We start from the raw sequence: 16,555 nt of genomic DNA on the forward strand, positions 1-16,555 counted from the left end.
TAAATTGGCTAACAAAATTTGAGATTGAAAATGCTCACAAGTGTGGAGGATTCCTAAAACAATGTGAAGGGTCTTCTCATGTTATCTAGATTCTTGATTGAGAAGGATAACTACTTTGGCACATTTTTGAGTATAAAAAGTCTGAATGTATGAACTTAAGAGTTCTAATTCACTGAGTCCAAGGAGTTAGACACTAATACTTAGAAATCTGCATTGTGGGCTATAGGATTTGAAGATAGGGATTGGATTTAGTAATTTTTTTCCTTCAGGAATATTACAGCATTAAAAAATTTACATTTAAATGGATTTATGTAGAAACAATGAGGTATCTTAATAAGTTGAAAATTATAATTAAGTACTTTCAGATTCTTACATAAATAAATATAAGACCATATCATTCATTGATTTATAGAAGTTCTACCCAGGACACTCTGTTTTAGAAATTTGATTGGTATAATTGAGATCAAAATGAAGACTTATCTGTAGAATTATCACTTGGAGTTCTTTATGTGAGCTTCAGGTGGTTTTTATGCAGAAAACCAATTATATTTTCTTCTGGGTCAAACCAAGGGGACAGAGAAAGCCATTTAATCTTAAAGAGCTACACAGAAAACTAGTTGCTTATTTTCTATTTTTAGCTACCACTAGAGTCCAAATCAAAATCCAGTTAAACATAATGATATCATGGAAAGGATGTCCAACTCACCCTTGTGAATTTTAAGGAATATGTGTTCATAAGGATTGAACAACAAAAGACCATTAACTCTGTGCCAATAAACTAGTCTAGGTTTTGGTGTTTTGTTTTTGTAAACTGGGGATTAAATTCCCAAGCCAAGTACTTCCTGAGAAAAATGAAAAGCAAAGATATAGTGAAATTGAATGAGTTCCCTTCACTTGTTGGAGGACAGAAACAGAGGATAGAAGGTAGCCATTTTCCTTGTGATCAGAAGAGTGCTTGGCTCACATCTATAGGCATGGACACAGTCTGAGATTTTAAGCAAACTGTAAAGACCAAGGAAGAATTTTCTCTTGCAGCAACAATAGGCAAATGTTGAGAGAGATACAAGGGAGGAGGCGAGCCTTTAGATCTTGCTAGTGGCAAGCCTTTGGGAAAAGTACTTGTTACAGTTCATATTGGTTTATTCAAAATTCAGCTAAATTTAGATGAAGAAGTTGTAGTGCAATATAAATAGAATTTGTATAATTATATCTGTCTGTGCACAGAAGGAATGGCAGCTTCCAGTGGCAGAATGACCACATCAAATCCCTTTCACTTGGCCTTAAAAAAATCATTCTGTCTCAACTGATCTCTGATGTGAAGTTTTATTTCCTTGCTTATATTCATTCTGTCTCATTCAGAAAAAGACTTAGTGTTCCTTGTAATAAAATAGACTAACTTGGATACATTAAGTACATAAATGAATGGAAGGAGAAATGTAGTTTGAAGTAAGAAAATGGATGCTATAATGTATAGCCTTTGTGGGCATGTGACACAACTTTGGAGTTAAACTTTCTACAATTCAAAAACATGCAAACTATGTGAGAGATAAATAACACACATTTTAGTAAGTCATAGAGGTAGAAATAAATTATCCTTAGTAATTTGTGTCTACTTTTTTGTTTTATTTGGTTTGGTGTTGGAGATTAACTCAGGACCTCATATATACTATCAAAGTATTCTACCACAGAGCTAAATCCTCAACTATTCTTAGTAATAAAACAATGAATTCCCTTATAAAACTCTCAGAAAGAATGAGCTATCGTCTGGCTGTTTTCAGAGCTGAGCACATGAGAGTCTCTAAAGGATGTTTTATTTTAAAATATTCTGATGCCTTTAAATATAAATGACTATAGCTACATATGCATCTACTGAAGCTTAACAGGGTCTAGAAAAATTGTGTCTTTGTTGATGTGTGTGAATCACAATGTAGGATTTTAGATAATTATCCAAGTATATGGAGACTGTATCTTTCAAGTACTCTGTGCTATACTTTTATAGTTATTTGGTGATTGTACTAACCAGGGTTCTGGTAAGCCTTTTAAATACTTAAATGTACCAGATGTGAGGGGTCAATTATAATTTTGGTTGGTATGATCAAAAAAAAATTTAAGTAGTTTTTTATTGTTTTGTTGTTAAGCTATGTTCTGTTTGTGATCTTGCATTCTCCATTGATAAACTTATTTTTTTTCAACCTATTATTTTTTCCAACTTGTGTTTAAGAAACTCTGAATCCAAAATGCATTTTCATTTATTATACAGTGAAAATAATTTGTTCAGTAAGGACTAAAATATTATAAAATAGTTTTTAAAAATGAAGGTTACACATTCAAGGCTTTGGCAATAGCTTTAGCAGTTCAAGGCTACTCCAAGCTACATAGTGATGTCATAAAGCAAAACAAACAGTGTGGTGGTGTATGTCTTTAATCCCAGCACTTGGGAAGCAGAATCAGGTGGATCTCTGTGAGTTTTGAGGCCAATCGAGTCTACATTGTGAGTTCCAATACAGAAAGAGCTACATAATAGAGAAACCCTGAAAAAAAAACAAGATAAACCAAACAAATAAAAACAAATCAATGAAAATAATAATAAAGCTTACTAGAAGGTAGGGCATGTTTTAAATTCTAATTATTTTTTATTAACTCTGATTATTCGGGCCTATTATTCACTTTACCAACTCTTTCTTAAAAACAAAACAAAATAAACAAACAAAAAACCCAGAGTATTTGCAAGCCATTGTGAGTCTTTAAGACAAGAGATAGGAACATTTAACCAGATAGTGTCTAAAACGAAGCAGGTCTCAGAGTTAGGCTTCCCTTCTTAAGAGAAGATAAGCCATAATGGTATGCATATAGATGAAAACATGTGCTACTTTATGGATTTATTTGGCTAGAGTATAGAGTATCTGCCATTGTATTTTGTTCTGTGCATGTAGTAAGTTGTTGCATATTTCAGGTTATCTACAGACTAAAAATGGTAATAATAAAAATTTATTTTCCTGGAAGCTGGTCAGAATTTATTAATGGAGACAGATGAGTGAAGGATTTCTCTGTAGGAGCTCTTCAGTACTAGATTTTTGGTTTGTAGCAAGGATACCAGAAACAGAATGTTTCTTATCTGGTGATTTGGGGTATCACTTGAAGTGGCCATGTGATACCCATCTGGTGGCCAACAGACTTCATCAACCAGAGAAGCCTTATTTTTCTCTAGAGTGTTTGAATTGAGTTCATAACCTTAAGTTCTACCTTGGGCAAAGTTTTGGATTTTAACTTGTTGGCCATTGCACAATTTTGAAAAGGGAAAAAAACGTAAGGGAAGAAGGGAAAAAGGAAAACATTTGTCCTGAGTTCCGTACATCCACAATAGTGGACAACACAATTTCTCCATGTAGATCAGCATCATGGAAAGTGAGATTATCCAGTTCCTGCCTGCTTTTACATTCAGAAAGGTCAGTTTACACATGACTCAAAAGTTCTGTCATCCTTGTCCAGTAAGTATGATAAGAACAATCATTCCTGGCAGACCAGTGGATTCATAGTCTGGCTATGCTTCCCTGACAACTGTGAGAACTCTTCTCTTCTCTTGTAGACTCATTCTCCCCTAATTTGCTGCCTTCATAGACCAGGTCATTTCTGATTGACGTGCCTGTTTCTTAAATAAATTAATACCTTTAATCAGATGGAGAAGTTAGCCAAACATAACCACCATTCTTTATCTCATGCTGGGGAGTGCCTCCTTTCTTTGGAGACTTCTATGGAATGTCCTTTATCTCTACTAATGATGTTTTGACTTATTTACAGGTACATGTCAACCTTGTACTCTCACCCTGATTTTCCAGAAAAAGGTCCAGAGGAGATTAACGAAGAGCTAATGAAAAATGTTAGCCACAACCCTCTTTTACTTCTCACACCACAAAAAGTGAAAAGATATGTTGAGTCTTTATGGAAGAAGAAAAGTTCTGGTCAACCTGTCACCTTTACTGACATCTTTGGGATGCTTATAGGAGAAACACTAATTCAAAATGTAAGCCATGGTCAAACCAAAATTGTTTTAACTGTAGTGGGCAATATAGATTAATTATGATGTCTGACATCAGAGCAGGTACAAGACATTTTGTACAGTCTACTCCACTCAACTGATTTCTTCAGCAGTGTATCTATTAAACACATATGCCCCGCCAGGCATTATGATTCTTCATTTCAAACTAGTGCTCACCAACTTGTTCAAACCATTGTCAGTTTGACATGTGTGAAGGAACTTTTATATTTTCCTTTTGAAAAAAATTTTCACTGTCCATTCTCCCCTCCCCCCATGAGTGGTGAGCACAAGTACTATTAAAGATAGAAAAAGAGGAGATTTTCTTTCCTCGACAGGAGCATGCACTCCTCTTGGAGGACCTGAGTTCAGTTCCCATCATCAATGTCAGGCAGCTCACAACTGCCTGTAATTCCAGCTTCAGGAGGATTCAACACCTCTGACAGGTACTCCGAGCACCTATACTCATATGCACACGTCCACACACAGACAGATCCACAGATTGCATATTTTAAAAAAATAAATAAAGGTGACAGAGGAATAATCGTAATCTTTGTCTGGTAAGAGTCAAAAAAGGAAATGGGCCACAGGAAACAAATGTACTTGGTATGTCACCTCAGGGTGGCATTTCATCTGAAGATAAAGCAGGGAAGACTGGACAGCCTGAGCCAGGGAATCCAGCTGAGAATTATCTCCCAGCACTAAGGCTGCCAAATCTTCCTCCACTTCAAATGTTGATACAGTCCCCAGAGATTTGACTGTTCCCGAATACAGATGACTTTCTCCACTGAGCTTTATTTTTATTGTCTATTTGAGACCAGAGATTTCCAGAAATACTAGGACTTAATTTTATTTATAGAAGTTCAGATGATTCTCTTGAACATATCATTTCAAATAGCTTTTTATCTATATCCATGCCTATGTATTTTAAAGTCATTTCATTCTTTTTGTGCCTGTGGACAGAGAATGAACACAACCCTGAGTAGTTTGAAGGAAAAGGTCAATGAAGCCCGGTGCCCTTTGCCTCTCTTCACCTGTCTCCATGTCAAACCTGACGTGTCAGAGCTGATGTTTGCTGGTATGTTGTCTCATTTATCAGATCATCCCTTGAAATGGAGATTTCTAATGATGTTCTTTATGTAAAAAGTCTTAAGCAGTTTCAGTTACTAATTATAATATATTTTCTGTAACTCAAGACAGTTTGAAATGGAAAATATAATAAGATAAATTATTTTTTTCTGGTTGGAAAGGATATTCAACAAGACTACATAGTGCCTGTTACTTTAGATCATTGAAATGGAAAGTAAATGGTGAATGCAGTCAGTTGCTGAATGGTCCGTTTTCTGATGACTGCTGACAGTAGGATGCCTGGTGGGCTTTTTTGTTTTGTTTTGTTTTTGTTGTTGTTTTTTGAGACAGGGTTTCTCTTTAGCTTTGGAGACTGTCCTGGAATACACTCTGTAGACCTGGCTGGCATCTGACTCACAGAGATACACCTGCCTCTGCCTCCCAAATTTTGGGATTAAAGGCGTGTGACATCACCACTGGACTGATGCATGATGTTTGTAAGCCATGTTTATACTTGTGGCTGAAAGACAAAATACCATATTTTTAATAATAATGTTCTACTTGTTTCTTTTATGGCTTCAGTCTTTGATTGCTGTGAAAGTGCATTTGTTCCTGTGGAATCCCAGCTACAATCATAATCAACACAGGATATCATTGACTGTTTTTAGGGATACACGACTCAGTAACTTCGTTCACACTGAGCACTTAAAAATCCACCATGGGTTAGCAGATGTAAATCTGCAATGCTTTTGTAATCTACCTCTCTTTTTACCTTGATTATGGCTCTCATGCAAGAATATTTAGTATTTATAAGAAGTGATTTGTTCACTAATACACAAGTATTTGTTAGTGATATGGATTTATTGTGCTTATGGTTTCCAGGAAACGCTATTCACATTTATTATTTTAATCCACTTTCAGTGGAACCTAGGGAGGTAAGTATTTTTAACTTTGATCCACAGAAGAGTGAGTAAAATCTCAGGGACAAGGTGTGATTTGTGTGGTCAGCATGAGTGCAGTTCACAGCAGAACTGAGAACTGACCCTGGAAAGCCTTTGTTCTTTTAATAACTTCATATTGGTTTATCTGGTTCCTGACCTTGTTGGATACAATTTTGTCGGCTCTCAGAGTTACCCCTCTCTCTTGCTGCAGCATTTAGTTCTTGTCTGTAAGAGCTTGCCATTTGTTTGGGAAATTTGCAGTAAGCATTAAAGATATGGAGAAAGGATTCAGCTATTTTAGGGTGAACTGTCATTGACTTCTTGTAGCCTGCATCCCTGCATCTCTTAATAATGTTTTTGACAAATGAATGTAATAAAATTTAGAAAATACTTCAGTGGCAAGCTACAATTAATTTTCTGTGCATTTAAAGAAATTAACATATTCCATGAAAGATGGCGTAAGAAAAATCACTCTTTAAGATCTCTAAGATGAATAGAATTTTGTATATAGAAGTGAATTTAATTACTGGGATGTCAAGAGTTGGAGGGAGGCATGCATTAGGAGTAAACATTATGCCCAACAGCAACAAGGACCACAGCTTTGACCAGGATGTGGTTCATACTGGAGCCTTGAGACTTAATTATATATAAGAAATAAGTGCGGTGATGAAATTGTAACTTCCTCTAACTGTTCTTTTGGAGAAACTTGAAATTTTGAGGGCTGGCTGATACCTTAGCATGAGCATTCTAGTTAGAGTTCAGGGAGGTTGGAGAAATCATCTTTTACCCCACAAGCACTGAGATAAGGGTGAGAAGAACATGAAGGTTCAATTTGTAAGCCTTGGCTTTTATGTTGAAATTTCCCTGGCAGGTCATTTAATCTTGTTTTCCTCACTATTTTAAATATTATTATCTATTACCTTTACCTTGTGGGGGAAGTTCCAATGGCAATTCCTGATTTATGCATAAAACTGACATTTGTAGAAATATAAGTATTTTATTATTGTCACAATTATTATAACCTTTTTCACATTGGCAACTATTTTCTTTGAGCTTTTTGTTGACAACCATTGTCAAGGAAAAGGTAACTAAAATATGAGTAAGTAGTTTTTCTGGAGGCTAATGGCCCAGGTTCCTCTTCGGTTGTAGATCTTGGGTCTGAATGGGTCTGATCTGGAAAGCTGACAATGAGATGCTACACACCATTGACCTTCACTGTTAAGTCTCTGTGATAAGGAGGGTCAAGTTGTGTCTTCCATTGGCTGTGGGAATCTGCTACCCAGATAAGACAATCTGAGTTGCATAGCATGACTGCTCAAGTAGTTTTACTTGAGTAATTAGAAAACAAAATCATAGAAAGAATAGTGAAGACATGTCTTTATTTCTTGAAAATACCTTTTTACAGAACAGAAAGGCTGACACAATCAGTGAATTATTTTCTAGAATGCCAAAGAACCTAATCAACTAATCGAAGTTTTATCAACAATTCTGCTCCACAAATATCAGAGAATGTTTCTCTTCCAGACTCTTGGAACAGCTTTAGACAATTTTTCCTTTGGAAGGTTTTCAGCAAATGAACATTAGTGTTTAAACCATTAAATGTTCTGACTCCTCCACTCTGTTACATTGCTAAGAAGATTTACAACAGCATTTAATATTTCCCAAAGGTGAATAGCTTACACGTAATGAGTATGACTTATGTTTATAGACTAGGCATAATGATAAATTAATCAGTTTTGAGAAACTATCTTGATCTGCATCTCATGTTACCTGCCTTAAATTTCCAAGTTGTTGGGATTATAGATGTACATCACCATGCCTTGTTTTATGCTAAATTTTATGATAGAATCCATAGTTCCAAAACTCATTGCCTTTCTTGTCCTAAACATATAATCACATTGAAGACACAAAACTAAAACCTGGACATATTAATAATGTATACCTGAAATATAATTGTTGGCTGAAGTTTGTAGATAAAATATAGGATAAACTTATATAGCTTTAGTATAGTCATAAAAATACTTTATCTGGGTGATTGGAATAGGATTCAAGTTGAACTTGGGAGTAAAAGGCATCTTTGACTAGGAATATCATGGACATGTATAAAAAAGAGCCAAAAGTCTGTTCTGAGGAGTCACTAACATTCCTTCACTCCCTATTGAGGAGCCTGGGACTTATGCACGTGCTGGGGTAGACCATGTCCATGAGAAAGACTACAGTGCTGAATTAGGAAAACTTGTATCTCCAGCTGTCTTAGTTTTATGATACTAGGAAATAGTTATTGCTTTGAGGCTGGGCAATGAAATTGCTGGGCTAGTGTTTTTGCAAAAGAGTCCTTTGGTGAGAGCCTAGAGAGATGGTTCAGCAGTTAAAGAACACTTGCTGCTCTTGCAGAAGACCTGCATTGGGTTCCAAGTATCCACATAGTGACTCACAAACATCCTTACCTCCTGTTCCACAGGATCTGTGTCTTCTTCTGACCTCTGTGGGCACCAGGCATACACGTGGCACACACACACATACGTGTAGGCAGAACAAACATAAGCATAAAATAATAAATCTCTTAAAATGTTTTTGAAAATTCCTTTGGTAACTTAATTCAGGTAGACAAGAAGGAAAAGTTGTTAGAAGCAGGAACCTTAACTTCCAAGTTCAGTTTGAATCACTGTTATGAAATCTTGAGACTAAGGAGACAGTCTTCAATAACGAGACAAGCAGATAGATGCTCGATGCCAGTACATCTGGAGTCAAACAGAGTTTTCAGCAATCATTGTATCAGCCAATCAATAGAACATTTATCTGGGCTCTGATAGTGTAGTTTCCCAAAATAGCTAAGTTGGAAATGAGTGAAGGTGATGAGTTCTTTTGTTTTGTTTTCTTCAGACAAGGATAGTGGGAGGTGATGATGGAGCATCCCACTGTAGTGCTGAACAGGAAGTGGGGAATGACCAAGTGAGGATGCAGGAGAGAGGCCTAGATTGAAATGTATGAGTCAACAGCTGGAGGGTTGGAGGTGAATAACAGGAGGATGCCTTCAGCAAGGAGCGGAGGGTAGATCTGAGTTTTAAAAAATGTTTGTCATCACCGTATATGAGCCAACAGCGGCAGTTAAGCAGGGATCAATCAAAGTGAAAGGGGAGGAAATTCATGTTAGTTCCCCAGACAGTGTTAGAAATTAAAACACTGGCACAGGAGTTTCTTGACTAGCCTCTGCTTCACTGCAAGTCCTGTCTCACCAATGCCACACTCCTCGGTCTAAAACTGGCCTCTCTCAGATAGAGCATCCTTAGATGTGCCATTCAGCCTGGACTCAAATGAGCCAATGCTATCTCATTGCAATTAGAATTTTACAACTTCCTTTTTGAAAGGCTAGTGTTCTTCCTTGAGTAAACAGTATGGTCCTTGAAGCATGGCCCTTTCTCTAAAAGGATGACAGCATACTTCTTGGACATTCAAACATTTTAGACTTGAAAGTTAAAATTGTGTTCATAATTGATGTAGCTCACTATACCCGTGGAGTCTAATAGACAGCCTGGTATTTCTCCAATGGGCAGTTTCAGCATTCCCAATTGACTGGGATAACTAATGTAGGAAGAGTGCCCCTTGTCCTACATTGAGAGTTCAGTTAAAGTTTTACCACAAGACAATCACAGAAAGGCCAGTGGATTGTGTAGTTCTTTGTACTGTGGTTATTGAATAATATATTTGGGATATATCATTTCAGAAAAAGTAAACTGAGCAAAATAGGGATGGCAGACTATTTGGAGTTGAGAAGGGAATGCATGATGTGGGTGGTTTATAGAGAATCTCTACCAACGACCTCAAGCCAAATGTTAAGAGAAGCCATGTAATTGTAGAAGGGAACAGCAAGTAGAAGATCCTGTGGAAATGACCTTGACTTCCGAGGAATAGCAAGAGGGCTTGTGTGGTTAAGGTGGAATAAAATGTGTAGTAGAAAATTTGATGTGAGGCTGTTTGAAGTGAGCAGATGGAGGGTAGCTGCCTCTCAGTCACAGGATGAGAATGTAGGAGGAGGCTTTCAGCTGATAGTGGCGTTATGTCCTTACTGTTTTCCCAAGTTTACTTTGAGTCCAGTGGGTGGAAATGGGGGTTGGGGAGGGAGTGGTAATTCAGAGGTTGAGATATTTTAGGAAGTCACTGTGGAGATCCTGGGAGAGGGTGCAGCCCTTGTGTAATATGGTGATGATGCCTGTGGTGACGATGACATGTCTGACGTAGCACTTGACTTTTCTTTTTGTCAAGAGAGGCAATCATAAAAGAGAGTTAAAGTAAGAATAGTGCTGTGAACAGTAGTGCTAAGAAAGGAGGCCAAAGGAGTGGTAACTAGGAAAACAAAAGTCAGAACCCAGACATTCTTTTTGGAGTTACTAAAATGTAGACCATCTCATGGGCAGAGCACAGATATTCCAGTGGCTGCTATTAAATGAACTATTAAAATGTGTCATGGCTTCCCCTATACTTCCTTCATTTCTCAATTCACTGGAACCTTAATCTTATAAACCATCTACTGATTTCATTCGTTTGCTGTTAAGATTAGGGACTTAAGACCTGAGAAGATAGGTGATGTTATGAGCACAGTTCGTGACCCACAGCATAGGGTTGGATCCCAGTCAGTCTCCAGGGCTGCTGCTGTGCACTGTACCTGACTGTTCCCGTCTGATCTCAGGGGATTGCTAAGAAATCAGAATAACATCTTTTACATTGTGGTTGGGACTTTAGAATAAATGATTGTTAGAAAACAGTTGAGTAAAGGAACAGAAAATACTTCTTCCCCATTTTGTTGAGGGTTTGATTTATCATAAAGCATTTAATTTCTTTTGTTTCCTTAATGGATTTTATGACTGAGAATTTTTCTGTTTTGCAATTTTAAAGTTAAGATGGACTCTGCAAAAGATGTCAAAGTTTTTAAATAGAAAAAGGTATTCGTTTTGTGCCAATTAGAAGGGATTGTCTTTAATATTGTCTTTTTCATCTTTGTTTTCCCCTCAACCACTACATGGTGTTCTATATGTAGTAGGCATTAGTTAATGTTTTTAATAACTAGCATAATCAGTGAGGTTAATCATAGTGCTATTTGAGTTATTACTAACTATGTGTAACTCTATCATTTTCTTATTAATGAGGGGTCTTATTTCTAAAATACTTTTAGATTGGGTTGAATTTAGTCCATATGAGATCGGCATGGCAAAATACGGTACCTTTATGGCTCCTGACCTATTTGGAAGCAAGTTTTTTATGGGAACGGTTGTGAAAAAATATGAAGAAAATCCCTTGCATTTCCTAATGGGTGAGTGATCAAAAGCTTCCCCCCCTCTGTGTGTGTGTGTGTGTGTGTGAGTGAGTGTGTGTGTGTGTGTCTCATTTTAAATATGGATGTATTTTAAGTTATTCTCTGTTTCTCCTTTCTTTTAGGTGTCTGGGGAAGTGCCTTTTCCATACTGTTCAACAGAGTCTTGGGAGTTTCTGGTTCACAAAATAAAGGTTCTACAATGGAGGAGGAATTAGGTATTGTAAAAAGCTTGCAATTATGAAAAGCTACACTCAAAATCAACTATATTGATAAATGACACATATATGTGGAGAACATTAAGTCTTCATGAGAATTTTAATTCTCAATTTATCAGTAGCTTTGTTGAAACAATCAAAATGTTTCCTAAAAATCATGTCTAAATTATTTAAACACTGTTATGACATTGCAGTTGTGAAATTTACAAAGACCACCCATTGTTCCTAAGAATAGTTTGGACCAGGGCATCTCCTGTTCTTTTCCCCATTATATTTCCAAACACTATTTTTGTTAGTGAGTACTTCTTTTTAGGACAATAAAGGTTGCCTTTTAAAGACTAGGTTTATTAACACATCAACACAGATTTTTGTTTTAGGAATGAATTCATCCTTGTTACTTATCTCCATAGTGATAATTTACTAGAGTTTTGCTAGCTTATCCTATGACACTATTTCAGTTTTTTTTTGTTTTGATTTTTGTTTTTTGGGGTTTTTTTGCAGATAAAGTCATGTCTTGTAAGCTAATACTAATGGCTTTCATTAACTCTAATTCATCCTATAATTTTTAAAAACCAATTCTGTAAATCTTGAAAAGGTACGCTATTGAGGACTAGTTGCTTAGTCATCATTAGACTAGTACTGTAGGAATATGTTTTCCTGAATGAGTAAATTTGACTTAAAAAATGGAGTAGAGCATGCATTCATGACTTTCCCAAAGTCTTGTGATCTGCATCCAATAAGCACTTTGTTTTGATGGACTGTGGGAAGAAGCCATAGAATGCTGAATTACAATTTTTGGACCAAGGATGTAGTTCTGTTGGTAGAGTGTGCTTATTTTCCTGCAAAGTGCTGGATTTGATCCCTAGGAACATAAACCAGGCATGGTGGCACAAAGTTTGTAATCCTAGTACTCAAGAGATAGTGACAGAAGTTGAAGATTATCCCTAGCTACATCCCATGGTGAGAGAACTCCTTGGAACACATGAAATCCTGTCTCAGGAACAAACAAACAAACAAAAATAATGAATGAATGAATTTGGGAACAGTGTATTAGAGATCAGGACTACCAGTCACAGGTCTATTTGGGAACACAGAATTAAAAACAATGAATGTTTTTAATGCTCAATTCATTTTAAGAATATTCTCATGTGTGGCCTTTGGATATCATGGACAATAGCAATTGATATAATGAAGTTTTATACCCATAAATGTAATTGTAACATGGCCTGGAATGTCACACCTGTCATTCTGAGTACTATTTCTCCTGATTTGAGTTGTTGATGGTTATATGTAGTGTGCAAAGATTCATTAATCGTCTCTTTTGGAGTATCATTTGTTCATTTGGTTCATTATTAAGAGAGTGTTGGGAAAGTAATTTTATTATGTCATTAGAACCAACTACTTCTAAATGGACATTAAAAATAAACAGGAAGGCCACTTGTTTCTTGTGGTACTTGCTGTCATTCAAGCATCAGTTGGTTAAGGAGCAGGCAAAGTGGGTACCATCTGGAGCCTGAGGTGGTCTTCAGTGCAGACTCACAAGTTCTTCATGGTTAAACTGTAATTGAAGTGTACAAAGATGAAGGGCTGGCTTCAGGTAGCTCAGTGGTAGAGTCCTTGTCTTTGGATTTGATCCCCTAACACTGTAACAACAACAGTAACAAATAGAGGTTACCCACACAGGGTGGAAGGTCATAAGATTGAACCTAATCTGGGATTCATAGAAAGATCTGGATTAGTCTGGATGGAAGTATAGGGTGAGGTAATCCTGCTTGGTTTATTCTAATCATAGCATCCCAGGTGGGTGTCCTGTTGTCAACCTTTGTTGTGTGGAAGTAACTCAGTCTTTTCTGAGTCACTGGGTCCTTTCTGAATTACGTGAAGATTTTTAAAAAGGGAAAGGAAAGCAGAGAGGAAGCCCACGCTGGGTGGCCTGCTTCCTGTGTTCCTTCTCCTCTGAATAATCCTGATAACTCAAGTTAATTATTTTTTTTCTCCTAAGGCAGGAAGAGAATAGGGCTGAAATTACACATCAGAAGGTGGGCGAGACAGTGGCTACAGGCCAAGGAAAAGGAAGATGCTTTCAGCACAGTGTGCTGAGAAGTCTCCACAGAGAAGTCCCCTTGAGGCCAGCAGTTTGGCTGCTGGCTGTTCCGTGTCAGTCTGAGGGCAATGGATACTGTGTATTTGAGCTCCGCTGGTCAGCAGGAGGCATGTTACCTCAGATTATGTAACGGTTTCCAGAAATGAAACTGAAGAGGTGACTGAGGGGACTTAGGACTTCTGGGGACTGTTGCTTCCTTTGGTTGACTGAGGTCTCCCTATTAAGGGCCACCCACAGTTTTTTTTTTTTTTTAAACTGGTTCTTTTACTCTCTTACCTCAACAATGACTTTAAGATAAACTGGACCCCAGTTAAATAACTTTAAATGAAATTATTTGCTTTCTCAAGGAGATTTATATGTGTTCAATTTTGCTTCTAAAAAGAGCTGTGTGAAGATACAAAATAAGGGTTGAGATATGACCACTTGTGCCCTGAAAACATCCTTATAAAGAAGACAATGCTATTTTCTTAAATTAACATACCAAGTGTAGCCGAAGTAGAACAAAAACCAAAACAACAGTGACAGAGAAAAGGAAATGCTTAATTAAGGAAAGAAAAAACATACACACAGCAACAAAGCCACCAAAGTATGACATCTGGAATGGATCTTGTCTTGCTCTCCCCTCTACTGTGCAACAGAATTACTGCTGCCAAGGTTATAATATGAAAAGAACAACACTATTAGCTTATGGGTAATTTATTGTGTTGAAGTTTGTATTTACAACTAATGCCAGTAAAAATAAAGTTGAAACTCTCTGGCATTTACTAACCTTTCTATTATGTAACCATGCACACACCTGTTCCTTATGTGAGTGTAATAACCATACGGAGAGAAATACCGGCAAGGCATGTACCATACCTCTGCTTTTCTGAACTTACAGCTTCCCAAATGGTTTTGTGAGTGAAACTTCTAAGTTTGGAACTAGTGCCTGGAAATTGAATAAAGAAAAATCATCTTTTCTGTTTGTTACCTAAGAGGAAATGGGGATAGTTCGTATGAGTCAGCAAGAAGTCTGATTTTTTTTCTGCAAATGATGATCACAAGAATAATCACCAGGCTCCACAAATTAGGCACATTTCCCTCAGGAAAATGATGGGTAATGATGGCACTGCTGTCTTCATATTAAGGATGAACAGTGTTCCTTAGTTCTCACGCTGGTCTTGGTATGCTTTAAGGGGACACGCAATTCTTGACATATTGAAAATCAACAGATGTTTTTCAGTGTTGGCAAAAGTCACTTAATTTTTTAATTAAATGAGTGCACTTTCTTCCTGTTCTAGAGACTGGATTGTAGATCACTTGTAGATTTGGGTTTTGTGCTTTATTTGCCATCATAAACACTATTTAAAGATATAATCAGATTATTATTATTTATGTTAAGATAAACTCATGAAAACCCTTTCCTTAAAAACTAGGAATGGATAAACTTAACACTAATTAATTTTTGTTTCCTGGGATATTTTGGTACCCAGTGATGAGTTTTTAAGAACTGGTGAATCCAATGAGTCCCCATTTACAGCACTGATGTGAAGTTCTGTGTAGATCAGTAGTCTGCTTTCTGTGGTTTTGCTCAGATTGTTTTTTTATAGTTAAAAAGAAGGAAAGAAAGAAAGAAGGAAAAGGAAGGAAGGAAGGAAGGAAGGAAGGAAGGAAGGAAGGAAGGAAGACAATGAGGAAGGAAGGAAAGAGGGAAGGAAGACCTAGTCTTACCACATAGCCCTGGTTGGCTTGGAACTCGCGTTGTCAACCAGGCTGGCCATGAACTTACAGAAATCTGCCTGCCTCTGCCTCCTGAGAACTGGAATGAAAGGCATGCACCACTACTCCCTCATCATCATAGTACATCTAGTTGTGAATTTTGATCCCTGAGATGCCTCAATGGTTTTGTCTTCTTCCCACAGAAAACATTACGGCCAAGCACATTGTGAGTAATGACAGCTCTGATAGTGATGATGAGGCCCAAGCACCCAAAGGTAAGAGAGGGAAAGCTTCCGAGTGGATTGTGAGTAGAGGAGGGGAAAGCATGGCCCAACCCCTCTCTGTAGCATCTATGCTGATGAGATTCCAAGTCCTGAAGTGTCAGGATGGAGGCTGTCCAGTGAGAGACAGGACTTTTGCATAGAACGTAAGAGACAGTAGAATCCCATCTTTTCCTTTCTTCTAAAACCTCAAACATATTTGCAGTACAACAGATGAACCTATCTGAGGTGGTGGCAATAGTGAATTCTGTTCTAGCTAGATTAGCAAGCTGGAACTCTTAGTGAGGGAAAGTGGGACTGGGGAATACATTTAGTTAATTTTAAAGTGAATGAAAATATTGCCATTTTTAAGTTGTCACTAAGCCATCTGAAGGGTTTGACTGTCGGCACGTTCCTTAGCCTTCTGTCGTGGTTAGTAACTTAAGTCTCCGGAAGAATGCAATGGTGAAGTGTGTTAAAATTTTGAAGACTTGTTGCACAGTTGACCTTCCAGTATCAAGGATTCCTTTTGCCTTGGGATAAGGCAGCTAGGTCTCAGTTGGTGTGGGTCACAGTAGTTAGTGGCACATTTGGGATGAGGATGAAGGTGAGGAAGACGAAGGTGAGGACCAGAGATACTTGTTGCAGTGTGCTATGGGTTAGTGTGGAAAAATATAGAGATTGTGTATGTTGACAGTAATTTTCCAACAAAACGGTTAATAAAAATGTAGCTAATAGTTCAAAAATAAACAAACAAGAACCAAGCAAACAAACAAAAATCCCAGCTAAGCATTTAGAACTGGAAGAGTCTTTTCTCATTTAGCTATGACTGTGTGGACTTCAGAAGGCAGAACACTGCGGTGACTTCTCCCAGGTGTGAGAAGCATGTTAGGGGAGATGTGTTTTCTCCCCTTTCCAATTATCA

General features: G+C 37.3%; 1 protein-coding gene across 1 annotated transcript in view; it reads left to right on the forward strand.

Annotated features, from left to right (window-relative positions):
- The window catches only part of Pla2g4a (phospholipase A2 group IVA), a 134,893-nt gene that overhangs the window by 89,144 nt on the left and 29,194 nt on the right, over window positions 1-16,555 (forward strand). Inside the window, exons 9-13 of the mRNA XM_027417414.2 lie at window positions 3,799-4,021; window positions 4,997-5,111; window positions 11,213-11,350; window positions 11,476-11,568; window positions 15,574-15,645. Of these exons, the coding sequence (XP_027273215.1) occupies window positions 3,799-4,021; window positions 4,997-5,111; window positions 11,213-11,350; window positions 11,476-11,568; window positions 15,574-15,645 (641 nt within the window). The remainder of the gene's footprint in view (window positions 1-3,798; window positions 4,022-4,996; window positions 5,112-11,212; window positions 11,351-11,475; window positions 11,569-15,573; window positions 15,646-16,555) is intronic.

This window comes from Cricetulus griseus, chromosome 5 (assembly GCF_003668045.3).
Source record: "Cricetulus griseus strain 17A/GY chromosome 5, alternate assembly CriGri-PICRH-1.0, whole genome shotgun sequence".
Taxonomy (NCBI): Eukaryota; Metazoa; Chordata; class Mammalia; order Rodentia; family Cricetidae; genus Cricetulus; species Cricetulus griseus.